This window comes from Sinohyriopsis cumingii, chromosome 12, assembly GCF_028554795.1.
Source record: "Sinohyriopsis cumingii isolate HCF-2022 chromosome 12, ASM2855479v2, whole genome shotgun sequence".
NCBI classification, from domain to species: domain Eukaryota; kingdom Metazoa; phylum Mollusca; class Bivalvia; order Unionida; family Unionidae; genus Sinohyriopsis; species Sinohyriopsis cumingii.
The window spans coordinates 90,600,905-90,615,109 of NC_142972.1; the positions used below are offsets into that span (position 1 = coordinate 90,600,905).

General features: G+C 37.3%; 2 protein-coding genes across 4 annotated transcripts in view; both read left to right on the forward strand.

Moving 5' to 3' along the window:
- LOC149786959 (uncharacterized) overlaps nt 1-14,205 on the forward strand; it is a 37,994-nt gene that overhangs the window by 16,066 nt on the left and 7,723 nt on the right. For all 3 annotated transcript variants that reach the window (XM_089977509.1, XM_089977510.1, XM_089977511.1), the window contains 2 exons: nt 12,172-12,334; nt 13,812-13,981. In XM_089977509.1, the coding sequence (XP_089833635.1) occupies nt 12,209-12,334; nt 13,812-13,981 (296 nt within the window). In that variant the 5' untranslated portion in view covers nt 12,172-12,208. The remainder of the gene's footprint in view (nt 1-12,171; nt 12,335-13,811; nt 13,982-14,205) is intronic.
- LOC149786960 (uncharacterized) lies at nt 7,176-7,538 on the forward strand. The gene has a single exon (XM_089976005.1). The coding sequence runs from the start codon at nt 7,176-7,178 to the stop codon at nt 7,536-7,538; it is 363 nt and encodes a 120-aa protein (XP_089832131.1).

The window sequence follows — 14,205 nt, forward strand, 5'->3', positions numbered from 1 at the left end:
GGTGCGAGTTCAAACCCTACCGTCTGAAAAGCCTGTGTTATCTTCTGTGGTGTGACCTTAGATAAAGCACTTTGCTTCTATTGCCTCAGCATTAATTAACCTTTTTTAGTTGCTGCGCTAAAAAGCACCAAATCAAAACCTGTATTAAAAACTTCTTTCTAATGATAAAGGTAGAATTAACATGCATAGCCTCTTGTGCAAAATCAAAACCCACCTATTTTATAATCTTATATACTGACACTGATAACAATTGTATGAAAAATTATCTTCAATATCTTGAGAGGTAACAAGGTCAGCAAATGAGATTGATAGTATTCATTAATATACACAAATCACACTTTTATAGAACCTGTGTTTGACACTAATAATAATATAAGCTTGTTTATTAAGGAGGAGAAAAATCTTGCTGGAATTCAGTCTCTAGATGGGCAACAAGTTTAGTGAATCAGATAAGAAATACCCTCATTTATATGCTCACCTAATTTTCATATACATACTCTTCCAAAATTTTGATAATATGTAACTTTTTCACAAGGTGTTTCAGAATTTGTACACAAATATAGATGTTTAAGTGTTGACAACTTCAGCCAATCAGGTGCAAGGTCATATAATTAATATACATGCATTTCACTCATATTCATGCTTAAACATGATCATGATAACAAAAGCCTATTTACCAAGTTTGATCAAAATCCTATTGAAAAAATACAGTTTCAAGAGTTCCAAAACAATTCAGCCAATCAGCTGCAAGTCCAAGTCCTAAATAAAACTAGGACTGGCTCATAATAAAAAATAATCAATACCTTTTCCAAGTTTGATTAAAACCATATCCAAAATATAGTCTCAAGTGGTGTGAAGTTCAACTGATCATGTGCAGTATCACTTTATTAATATGTTGTGATCTTGCTTATAATAAAACATTCTAAATCTGAATGACATAAACCTATTTACCAAAAATAAAAATATGATTAGAAATAAAGTCTCTAAAGTGTTAACAAGCTCTTTCAATAACATGCAAAATGACCTTGTTAATATTCAACGATCCTGCTCATCAGTGTACTCATCCAGGACGTAAAAGATTTAAGCCTATTCATCAAAATTGATCAAAACTATATCATTTACACAAATGTGTGTATTCTGATTGACAGACATATAAATAAAAATAAATAAATGAATATTATTGTTCCTATTTAAGGGGACTAGCAAAAGTAACATGAAAACAGGTTTTGAAATAATAAACATTTTCTACAGCATGGAAAATTTACTGCACCTAACCTAAGCTACTGCTGCATTAATCTAAGATTACTTTAATCTAACAGTAGAGAATCAACAGAATGATATTTACCTAACAGGAACATGCTTGGAAATGTAGACGATATATACTTGGACTCGGTGTACTTGAATAAAGGTGGGGGGGGGGGGGCAGAGAATTGCCACCTATTTTTAATATACAAAATAATATTGACCTACTTTTATTTATGTAATGTATGCTTGTCTCTCAATTCTGTACCAGGTGAGAAAGGTAAATTTAGTTTAACAAAATGCTAACAGTTGTTATTATAATTATTATTATTATTGATTATTATTTAGAGTGTAGGAACAGTCAGTTCAGTGTTTACTATGTCTAACTTATCACAAAAAGGGAGAGGTTTGAATCCTATCAGTGATTCAGCCCACATCATCTAATGCGGTGTGTCCTTGGGCACTTTACTCCAATTGACCTTGCACCATATAAATTACTTCTGCTTCTGTCACAAAACACTAAACCAAAATCATTTATGATGAAAAACTCTATCCAACACTAAGGCTGGGTGATGCCTACTGTACATACTCACATACAAGTCAAGTCCAACTGCAAACTTCAGAGCCCCAGATCTGCCATCACATATTGAACCAGCAGATCTGGAACTGTGTAAATTGTTCGGAGTAATCATTTGAACAAACAACACTGACCCTGAACAGCAAGTGCATTATGCTATACGAGATCGGGATCTTTGTTGTTTGTAGTTTGACTCAACTTGTAGTAGTATATATATATATATATATATATATATATATATATATATATATATCTATATCTATATATATATAAAGAACTGTCAGTTATCAATATGCATAATATAGTCCTTGCACATTTCATATACTGCAATTAAAGCACATATACTAAAACTTTACTCGATTATAAGTAAAGTCAAATTACAAGCAACGAAGATCTGATCTGCTGTAGCATAATGCACCTGCAGATTAGGGCCTACATAGTATATGTATATTTGGTACATGTATATGTGTTATATGTACATAACTTGCTGTTGCATTATCTGCTTACTGAGCTAATGTCAGTTGACACAATAGCACACAATAGGCTATAGCTGCTTTTATATACTGCCAGTAGAGCACACACACACATGTGTGTATATATATATATATATATATATATATATATATATATATATATATATATATATATATATATATATATATAATGCTGATATATTATTACTTGCTAATTTCCTGTCAGTTCACATAAAAGCACACAATAGGCTATAACTGCTTTTATATACTGCCAGCAGAGCACACACACACATATGTATGTATATGTGATGTGATGTGATGTGATGTGATTTTGATTTTTAATGTAGCTTTAACAATTTTTCAGTCATATCGCTACAATGTCTGCAATGTGGCAGTTTATAGTGATGTCTAGCACAGGGACATCATGCCGCAGACATGTAGCATGATGTCCCACCCAGTCACATTATCCTGACACTGGGCCGACCAGTCCTAACACTAACCTTTTAATGCTGAGCGCCAAGTGAGGCAGCTGTTTGTACCATTTTTGTAAGTCTTTGGTATGACTCGGTCGGGGATTGAACCCACGACCTCCCGCATCCGAGGCGGACACTCTAACCACTTGGCCACGGGAGCAGTGTATGTATATGTGTGTGTGTGTGTGTATATATATATATATATATATATATATATATATATATATATATATATATATATATATATATATATATATATAATGCTGATATATTATTACTTGCTGATTTCCTGTCAGTTCACATATAAGCACCCAATAGGCTATAACTGCTTTCATATACTGCCAGTAAAGCACATACATATGGGAATAACTTAAAAATGCTGATGTATTATGTGCTTGCAGATTTCCTGTCAGTTAAAATAATAGCACACAGTCGGTTGTAACTGTTTTCTAGCAGAATCATGTAGGACATACTTTTGAATGCACATGCTTGGGTCACCGGCACAGTTATTGTACAAGTATATTTTAGCGACTTTGTATTTCTCTTGTCTCAGATGAGTTCATGACTCCAAATTTCCAATAGACATTCATAGTATATAAACTTGTCAGGTCTGTCACTTCTGAAAGTTGTATAGTAGGGCTATTTCCATCTTACAATTAAGTGTGGGTTAACGAGGAGGGTGGGTAATTTTCCCCAACAACCAATGAAGAACCATCTATTTTGACCTTAGCACAGGTCAAAGGCAGATTTAATGGAACAATTAAATAAAGGTATTCCTTTTGGTATAAACGTTTTCTGGAGTAATTTTTCATTTTTACTTTTCTATCTCATATTTTTCTTTACTCTTTTAATCCAGAATAACTATTTATGAGCATTTCAACTTCATCACGGGTTTCATCCTTAAGTGTCCAATCTGGATGAAAAGATCTTAAAAGGCTCTGCATCTGAATTTTCTTTCCGAACTTTCTATTGAACATTTTTTTTTCTAAGGCTGGGTAGGGTTCACTTGGAAATTATGTCATTTATAATTAAGAATCAAATAAACTTGTCAATGGTGGCAAACACTAAAAATGTATAGACACTTACTGGTAAAATGTATATGCTGATTTTCCACAAATTAAAATGTGTTGATATTTACTGGTAAAATGAATATGGCTGATTTTCCACACATTAAATAGTATTCATACTGGTGACATATCATTTCGAGTGGCCATGGCCCTAGTGAACATGAATCAAGCTATGCAAGCCATATGACATATTAGATTTACAAGTTATGCATTAAAAAGTAAAAAATCCAATATTTTATTTTTTAGTCCTGATAAAAAAATAAAATGCATGAACTAACAAGTTTTTAATTACACTGTTTTTTAAGTTACCTGTTGCCTGTCTACTTTTCAATCTGTACAGCTTAGTGTGATCATCTTAAAATGTCAAATTTAATATTCTAAAAAAATTAATTAGTTTGTATTTAAACAAAGAAATAAATGAGGACATCTGACAATGATAAATTCAACATGTAAATTACCATACTAAATTTATTTAAATCTTTTGAGTGTTATAAGTTGGGAATCCATTTATTGCCATACATGTCATAGCAATCAGTGGAAACATCAGTGTTTATTACTTGTTCTACAAGTTACTCTCTTCTGTATCGATAGCAGAATGCATAAATGTCTTTAATTTCATCTCTTTCCAGGGGTTGGATTGATCTATTATCAAGCATGTAAGGAGATTTACCATATATATATATATATATATATATATATATATATATATATATATATATATATATATATATATATATATACACACACACACACACACACACACACACATATGAATGCATACCTATACCTCAGTACATGCATGCACATACATATGTTTCCAACAACAATTGTGGGCACAAGTATGCAAATATGCTGGAAAAAGATATATATATCTATATATATATATATATATATATATATATATATATATATATATATATATATATATATATATATATATATATATATATATATATATATATTTATTTGGGAGTAGCTCGTCCACCTTTGATCCCCACCAAGCGCTCAGCTCTCACCTGTAGCTCCAAGCAGCTGTAGCATGCACAGTGGCCAGACCATGGGCAATGGCTTGGACTGGCCGGCTAAACCAGGTTGAGGGTAACCAACGGGCCTCAAACCCTGGATGACTTAGGAGTTTGCCTATCCTTGCATGCAAAGCCAGCTTCGACAGACTGGGTGGAAGAGATCAACCGAGTGATACAACAGCCACGAAGGCAAATCTGCAGACACTTTGTGGAGAGCACAGTGCATGACAAGGCACTGAAGACGTCAATGCCATCCAATGCGTCCGAAGTAGTCCACAGCCATGATGAATCTTCATACCATAGAATTCCAATTACCAAGGCCGTGAGAGTGAGGCTGTCTCTGTGCAAAGGTTGCTTCATCTTAACCTCCTTCACGCACAGGTTATGTTGTGCACCTATCATTCATCCTCATCACACTCATCATTCATTATTTGCACCTACCAAAGTCCTACGGCGATTGCGAATGGCGATGCAATAGGTGGAGATGACCACTAGGAGTTGCAGTCATAGCCCTGCATGTAGATGGTGCTTGGAAAAGTGGTCGCTCTGCTCTGTATCCAGGTCAGCAGAACAGTTCGGCAGCATCCAGGGCGACTGAGCAGACCTTTTCAGGACAGCGCTGCTCACCTTGCATAGGGAGGGGCCTCGGGAAGGTGGCCTAAAAGTAGCCTGCCCATCAAAATCTGGCCAGCTTGGCACAGCTGGCAAGATCATCCACATCTGCAGTCAAAACTATCAAAGAAAAATAGTATTGGATCATGGAACATCCATACTCTCATGGACAAAAATAATGTAGCAAGACCTCACAGGAGAACAGCCCTAGTTGCTAAGGAGCTTTCACACTACAATATCGACAGTGCAGCCTTGAGTGAAACTAGGAATGCAGAGGAAGGTTCTCTGACTGAGCTAGCGTGTGGCTAAACATTCTTCTGGAAAGGAAAATCCCGAAACGAGGACAGGATCCATGGAGTCGGCCTGGCTAAGAAATCAAGTCGTCTGGAGCGGCTTCCAGACCTGCCTGTTGGTATCACTGAGAGGCTAATGAAACTGCCACTACCCATCAGCCACAAACGCCACACAACAATCATCAGCGCCAATGCCCCTACCCTCTCGAGCCCAGCGGAAACCACTGAGCAGTTCTATATGGACCTCAGCTCTGTATTGTTCTCAGTTCCAGCTGATGACAAGATCATACTACCGGAAGACTTCAGCACCCATGTTGGCTGCACGTATGGTCGATGGAAAGGTGTGCTTGGAAAGCACGGTGTTGACAAGATGAAAACAACAGCCTGCTCCTACTCAGCAAGTGTGCATAATTTGACCTCCTAATCACAAACTCAATGTTCAAAATGGCGAACAATCACAAGAACACCTAAATGCACCCCAGAACTTGACAATGGCACTTAATCAACTATATTATGGTCCGCCAATACAGTGCCCAGGATGTCCTCATTACCAAGGCCATGCGAGGAGCAGAATGATGGACAAACCACAGACTTGTCCAAACTACCCCAAAGCTGCGCATCGCCCCACATCACCCAGTGCGTCCTAAGCTTGTGCGCACAGCCTTCTACATTGTCAAACTCCAGCAGCCTTCCATCCAGCTAATTTCCAGAAGAGCCTAGATGACAAGCTGTCCACCAATGGAAATGCCTCCAAGAAATGAAACAAGCTCAGGGCCATGATAAGAGAAACAGCTATGGCGACTCTGCGTCCCAAGAAATGAACTCATCAAGACTGGTTCTACGAGAACAACGGTACCATTGAAGATCTGCTTGCCAGAAAGAACAAAGCATTCATGAGCTGGCAGAATGACATAAACTCCATCCTCAAAAATGACCGCTTCAAATGGTATCAAGCTGAGGCTCAGAGAGAAATCAGCAAGATTCATGACCATTCGTTGGAAAGGAAAGTTGATGAAGTGCAACGCTATGCTGACACTAACAACTCTGAAGAGTTCTACAATGCCATTCAGTCAATCTTCAGCCCTTCAAAGTCTGGTTCTGCCCCCTTGCTTGCTGCAGATGGCAGTACACTAATAAAGGACAAGGCTGGCATTAAGGACAGTTGGAAACAACACTTTAGTCAGCTCCTAAACCTGTCCTCATCGGTCAGCCAATCTGTTCTTGAACAAATACCCCAATAGCCAACGCACGACCAACTGGATGTTCCTCCAACGAATATAGGAGTTATGGATGGCCATTTAAAAAATGAACTATGGCAGGGCACCTGGAAAGGATGGTATCCCAGCAGAGGTGTACAAGGCTCTCAGTGAACAGACTCTGAGGGTATTCCACAAAGTGCTAATCAGCATCTGGATGGAAGAGATGCCAGACGACCTCTGCGATGAATCAGTTGTGATAATCTATAAGAACAAAGGCACACGTGTGGACTACAATAACTACAGAGACATCTCATTGCTCTCCATAGCTTGCAGAATACTTGCTCGCATCATTCTCAACAGACTTATTGCGGCAGTGTCAGAAGATAACGAGTCTCAGTGTGGTTTTTGCCCAGACCGCAGCAATGTTGCCATGGTCGTCGCAGTTAGACAAATCCAGGAGAAGTGCCTTGAGCAGAACATGAATCTGTATGCTGTCCTCGTGGACCTGACAAATGCTTTCGATACAGTCAACAGAGACGGACAGTGGGTAGTACTCAAGAAGCTTGGATGTACTTAGAAGTTTACCAATCTCATCCGTTTCTTCCACAATGACATGACTGGAGAGATTCTCTCAGACGGCGAACCATCTGATGAATTCCCCATATCTAATGGTGTCAAACAGGGATGTGTACTCGATCTGGTACTCTTCAACCTCTTCTTCACACGGGTACTGCTCCATGCCACCAATGACCTTGACCTTGGTATCTACATTATATATCGCCTGGATGGATCAGTGTTTGATCTCCGTCGCCTAGCTTCAACAGCAAAGATGCTAGAAAGACTCATCACTGAAGCACTCGTTGCAGATGAATGTGCCATCATGGCCCATGAAGAGATTCACCTACAGGCAATCGTAGACAGGTTTACTCAAGCCTACAACCTATTAGAACTCACAATTAGCCTAGGAAAAATAGAAGTCCTCTTCCAAATCTATCCATAAACACTGTCCAATCACAACCCTGCATCACCATTGGCGACACGCAGCTGAAGAATGTGGACAGTTTCAAATACCTTGGCAGCACAATATCCAGTGATGGCTCACTGGACAAAGATCACTGTGAGGATCCAAAAAGCCAGTCAGCACTCGGACGACTCCGAACTAAGGTCTTGCAGCACAAGGAGATACGCCTGTCAATAAAGATGAAAGTGTACAATACAGTTGTCCTCACATCTCTCTTGTATGACTGTAAAATGTGGACTCTATCAAGTGCATATCAGTCAGAAGCAACAATTCCACCAGCGCTTCCTGAGATCCATCATGCGGATCAAGTGGCAGGACCGGATTACCAACCAAGAAGTCCTTGATACAGCCAACACAACAAGCATCGAAGTTAAACTAATTCAGGCCCAGCTTCGTTGGACTGGCCATGTCATCCGCTAGGATCAAGACAGAATCCCAAAGCTGCTGTTCTTTGACGAGCTAGCCCAGGGCAACCGAAACTATCGCAAGAGGTACAAAGACAATCTCAAGACGCACATCAAATGGACAGACATTCAACCCCACCAGCTCGAGCTCACTGCCTCAGACAAAAGCCAATGGCGACCCTGGACCAGAAAAGCCTGTCCTACCTTCGAGGTTGATAGCCACCAGCATCTTGCTGCAGCTCGTGAGATACGTCACATATCTGTATCCCAGCCTCCCCCAACCACCGGTGTCCCATGCCCCACCTACAACCGCCTGTTTTCATCTGAATTTGGACTCCGGAGCCACATTCGTGTCCATTGTAGATGAGATCGCACAACTTTTCTTCCTCGGCTCGAGAGACTACCAACACACACACACACACACACACACACACACACACACACACACATATAGATCCACGAGAAACTACTGGCAAGCTTTTTCACATATCATCACTGGCCAAGTCAGAGACTCAAATGGAGTTGCTATTGCAGTAATTAGGGCCCCTTTGTATGTATGTATGTATATATGTATGCATGTATGCATGCATGTACGTACGTATGTATGTATGTGTGCATGCGTGCATGCATGCATGAATGTATGTATGTTTGTATGTGTGTGTGCGTGCGTGTATGTATGTTTGTATGTATGTATGTTGGATGAATCACAGGATAGAGAGATGATATGGAATTTCTTCAAGTCCATGCGTCGGACTGAAGTTTTTGCATAATTGTGAAGTATGCGGAATAATAATTTACTGCTGACTCAACTGACGGGTGGAAATTTTCCAAACGGCAAAATGATTATTTTAGATATGAGTTTTAGAATTATTACGCCCGCTAATTCTGATTTTAAAAGAAAATAGTTTGCTAGATCCATTAAATAGCTTGTGCTAGAAAATGACTGAAATAAATTAAGGTTTTTAAAAATTATTTTTGCAGTATCTCAGGCTATCTTGGAGAGAACAGGTTTAGTGGGAGCCTATTATAAGTTATATAACTGATGATCTGCTATAAATCAGTTCATAAAAAAAATCCTTTTGTGAATAGGACTGAGATATGATACCAGTATATATTTAGTCTGAAATCACTTTTTGTCCTTCATATTATGGCAAGCATGACCGCTTCTATTTTCTATGGGTAACAATGGTATATTGATGAAGGACTAATAATTATATATTTTGACTTGATTATATGGGATGTTACCCTTTAAATCTTGCCCTTTACAACTGTAATTTCCCCTACACATACACGCTCAGTTATGTATTTAATTTAAAATTCCTCGTTTACTTCTTGTTCTTATACCAGAATTAAGGTCATGGAATCTGTTTATCATTTGCTACATCATGTCTGGCACCCATGAGGTCTGTTTATCCTTGGTTACATCATGTCCAGCACATATGAGGTCTGTTTATCCTTGGTTACATCATGTCCAGCACACATGAGGTCTGTTTATCCTTGGTTACATCATGTCCGGCACACATGAGGTCTGTTTATCCTTGGTTACATCATGTCCAGCACACATGGAATCTGTTTATCCTTGGTTACATCATGCCCAGCACACATGAGGTCTCTTTATCCTTGGTTACATCATGTCTGGCACACATGAGTTCTGTTTATCCTTGGTTACATCATGTCTCTCACACATGAGGTCTGTTTAGCCTTGGTTACAGCATGTCCGGCACACATGAGGTCTGTTTAGCCTTGGTTACATCATGTCCAATATACATGGAATCTGTTTATCCTTGGTTTCATCTTGTCCAGCTCACATGGGATATATTTACCCTTGGTGAAATCACGTCCAACGCACATGGATTCTGTTTATCCTTGGTTACATCATGTCCGGCACACATGAGGTATGTTTATCCTTAGTTATATCATGTCCGGCACACATGGATTCTGTTTATCTTTGGTTACATCTTGTCCAGCTCACATGGGATATATTTATCCTTGGTTACATCATGTCCAACACACATGGGATCTGTTTATCCATGGTTACATCTTGTTCAACACACACGAGGTCTGCTCATCCATGGTTACATCATTTCCAGCACACATGAGGTCTGTTTATCCTTGGTTACATCATGTCTGGCACACACAAGGTATGTTGATCCTTGGTTACATCATGTCCAACACACATGGGATATATTCATCCTTGGTTACATCATGTCCAACACACATGGATTATGTTTATCCTTGGTTACTTTATGTTCAGGGCTGGAAAATCCTAAAAGAACTGTGTCCAATTTCATGATGTTAATGAAAACCATAATTTCTACTTCATATTCTGTAAAATAATGTGGGAAAAAGAAAGTTTTACTTGCCCAGCAAAATGTTTAACTTGCCTTGGACTGTCAGCATTGTTTTTTCCCTCTGTTGATCGTTTATTTCCTATCTGTGTGTATGTGTGTGTATGTATGTATCTATATATATATATATATATATATATATATATATATATATATATCACATTGTTTACATATTCATTCATGATTTGTTCTATTGCAAAAGAAATTGACCTTTTAGGTCATTTAAAGTGTTTTATTCAACCAGTAATTGAGTTGTGCTTGTTCGTTTGGCAGAACATTGGACTTTTAACCAAGTTTCTTTGGTCTGATACCCATCCAGGCCAGCTGCCATGGCATGTTCATGGAAAAGGCACATAGGTCCCTATGCCTGATTTAACCAATAATGTGTTGAAAGTTCTGCTAAAGACCAACCAACATCATATTCAGCAATTGCATCTCCATGAAAAATGATCATTCACAGTTTACTGTGAAAACACAATTTTCTGAATTTTCCCCACACATTTATATCCCCCAGACTCATACTCTTCTTTTGTGACCTGTTTATATAGCTGTGGTAGATCAGTTGGTAGAACATCAGACTTAAATCCAGTGGTCTTGGGTTCAGCACCCACCCAGGCCAGCCTGGGTACTAAACTGTATAGCTGTCTCCTTGGAAATGGCATTTAACACCCATTTTCTGGGTATGATATAGCAAATAATGTGTTAAATATGCCGTTAAAATCGACGTCCATTCACTCCACAGCAGTCACTAATGTTACAGATGAGCTTCCTCAACTTTACAAATTCATTTTAAGGGAGTCAATTCAGAATTAAATAGTGAATCTTCTGTAATGTAATTTTTTGGTGAAGTTTTTAAATCAATTGATTTAAATTGCCTGTTCTAGTGACATTTGATAAACTACTTATAACTATTTACAATTAAAAAAACAGGAATTTATTATGCTTTTTTTGTAATTACAATGGTGTTATTTATTATGCTTTACTTTAATTACAATGATATTATTTATCATTCCTTTTTGTAATTTAATAATGTAATTTAGCTACTCATATCATTTAAAATTAATTACAATGTGTAATTTATAATGTGCTCATGTGAAGTCATAATGCCCAAAGACAAGGTACATAAGCCAAGAATTGAACACATACCTTTGTAAGGGATCAAACATTTAACAACAGCAAAACTTCAGCATTTCATTGCTGCTGATAAAACATTACTTCAGCTTTTTGTCAATGATAAATGAGCTGACAATAACATTTCCTGATTTGAGAAATTTTCATTGCTCACATGCAACTTCATTTTGTCATTTCAGCAAGTACATTTTGTAACCCATAATGATCAATTTAGAACTCGAGAGAAAGTGCATGTCTTTATCATTTAATGTTTATAATGATCTAATATGAAGTAGTTACCTCATATATACAGATTATGTTTTTCAGAAAACATGCTAGTTTGTGTGAATTTAACAAAAAAGTGATGGATGCTCTACAGATGTACCACAACTTAATGAAGGAGACACCATTACCATATGGCTACAAGAGTCAAATGACCTTTAACCTCCAAATGGGAATGGGAATTGCACCACAATCAATGATGAACAAGGTAACAATTTATACTTGTTGTCTTGACCCAAACTTTTGATCAGGATATCATACTGTTTGATGATGCCATTGTACTGTTTGACAAGGCTATAATACAGTTTAATGAGGCCATGATAATGTTTCATGAGGCTGTTGTACTGTTTGATGATGCCATTGTACTGTTTGACAAGGCCATAATACTGTTTAATGAGGCCATGATAATGTTTCATGAGGCTGTTGTACTGTTTGATGATGCCATTGTACTGTTTGACAAGGCTATAATACAGTTTAATGAGGCCATGATAATGTTTCGTGAGGCTGTTGTACTGTTTGATGATGCCATTGTACTGTTTGACAAGGCCATAATACTGTTTAATGAGGCCATGATAATGTTTCATGAGGCTGTTGTACTGTTTGATGATGCCATTGTACTGTTTGACAAGGCCATAATACTATTTAATGAGGCCATGATAATGTTTCATGAGGCTGTAGTTTTGCTTGATGATGATGTTGTACTGTTTGATGAAAATACTGTACTAATTAATGAGGGTGTAACTTTCAATGGTTTTGCAAAAACTTAATGGCTAATATTTCTTATAATAAATTTATGGATTTGAAAATTGTGCACTATTTTCTCTGCAGATAGATTTTGCATTTGGACATTATGTACTGTTTGTTCCACAAATAGATGATGGGAAATTGTGCTCTGTTGTCTCCACAGTTAGATCATTGATTTAGACATTATGTACTTTTGTCTCCATGGAGATAAATCACAGATTTGGAAATTGTGCACTATTGTCTCCACAGATCAGGGATTTGGAAATTCTGTACTGTTGTCTCCATGGATAGTTCATGGATTAAGACATTGTGTACCATCGTCTCCATGGATAGATCATCGATTTATAAATTGTGTACCATTATCTCCATGGATAGATCATGGATTTACAAATTGTGTACCATTGTCTCCATGGATAGATCATGGATTTGGACATTGTTCCATGGTCTCCATGGATAGATCATGGATTTATAAATTGTGTAACATTATATCCATGGATAGATCATGGATTTACAAATTGTGTACCATTGTCTCCATGGATAGATCATAGATTTAAAAATTGTGTACCATTGTCTCCATGGATAGATCATGGATTTACAAATTGTGTACCATTGTCTCCATGGATAGATCATGAATTTAGACCTTGTGTACCATTGTCTCCATGGATAGATCATGGATTTATAAATTGTGTACTATTGTCTCCTTGGATAGATTATGGATTTATAAATTGTATATTGTTTTCTCAACAGGTGGATCATTATTTAGTCTTTATATTTTTTGTTGCAGGAATGTATATGAGAGTTTTCATGATGTGATTGCTTTTAATGCATAATAACTACTAATTGTTTTAAATTTGTTTATATAGTAATTCTTTATCATTGTTGTCATTATCAGTTATTTATTTTATTAATGCCATTGTTTATTATTATTATTATTATTCTAGCAACCAATGTACAATGGCCAGCAACAGTACATAATGCCAGGTCAAGGTCAGATGCCTTCAGTAAATCAAGGTCCAGGTGCAACGATGCCCCCTCCTTCAATTCAGCAAGGTCCTCAGCAGCCACAAGTACAACAAATGAACAGTGGATCATATCAAAACTTCACAAATAAGTAAGTTCATTTTTTATTTGTCTGTCATTAGAAAGGTATTTGTGAAATCCTGTACTCTGCAGATGTATGGATGGATGCCATGAATAATTTAGTTCTTGGAATGAATGCTTGTGTTGTTCGAACTGTAATTCTATGTCATTGTTTATTTTGCTCTTTAAAAGATTTAATGTATTATGAAAATTATCGGTATATAAAATAAGACTTAATGCATAATGAAACCAATA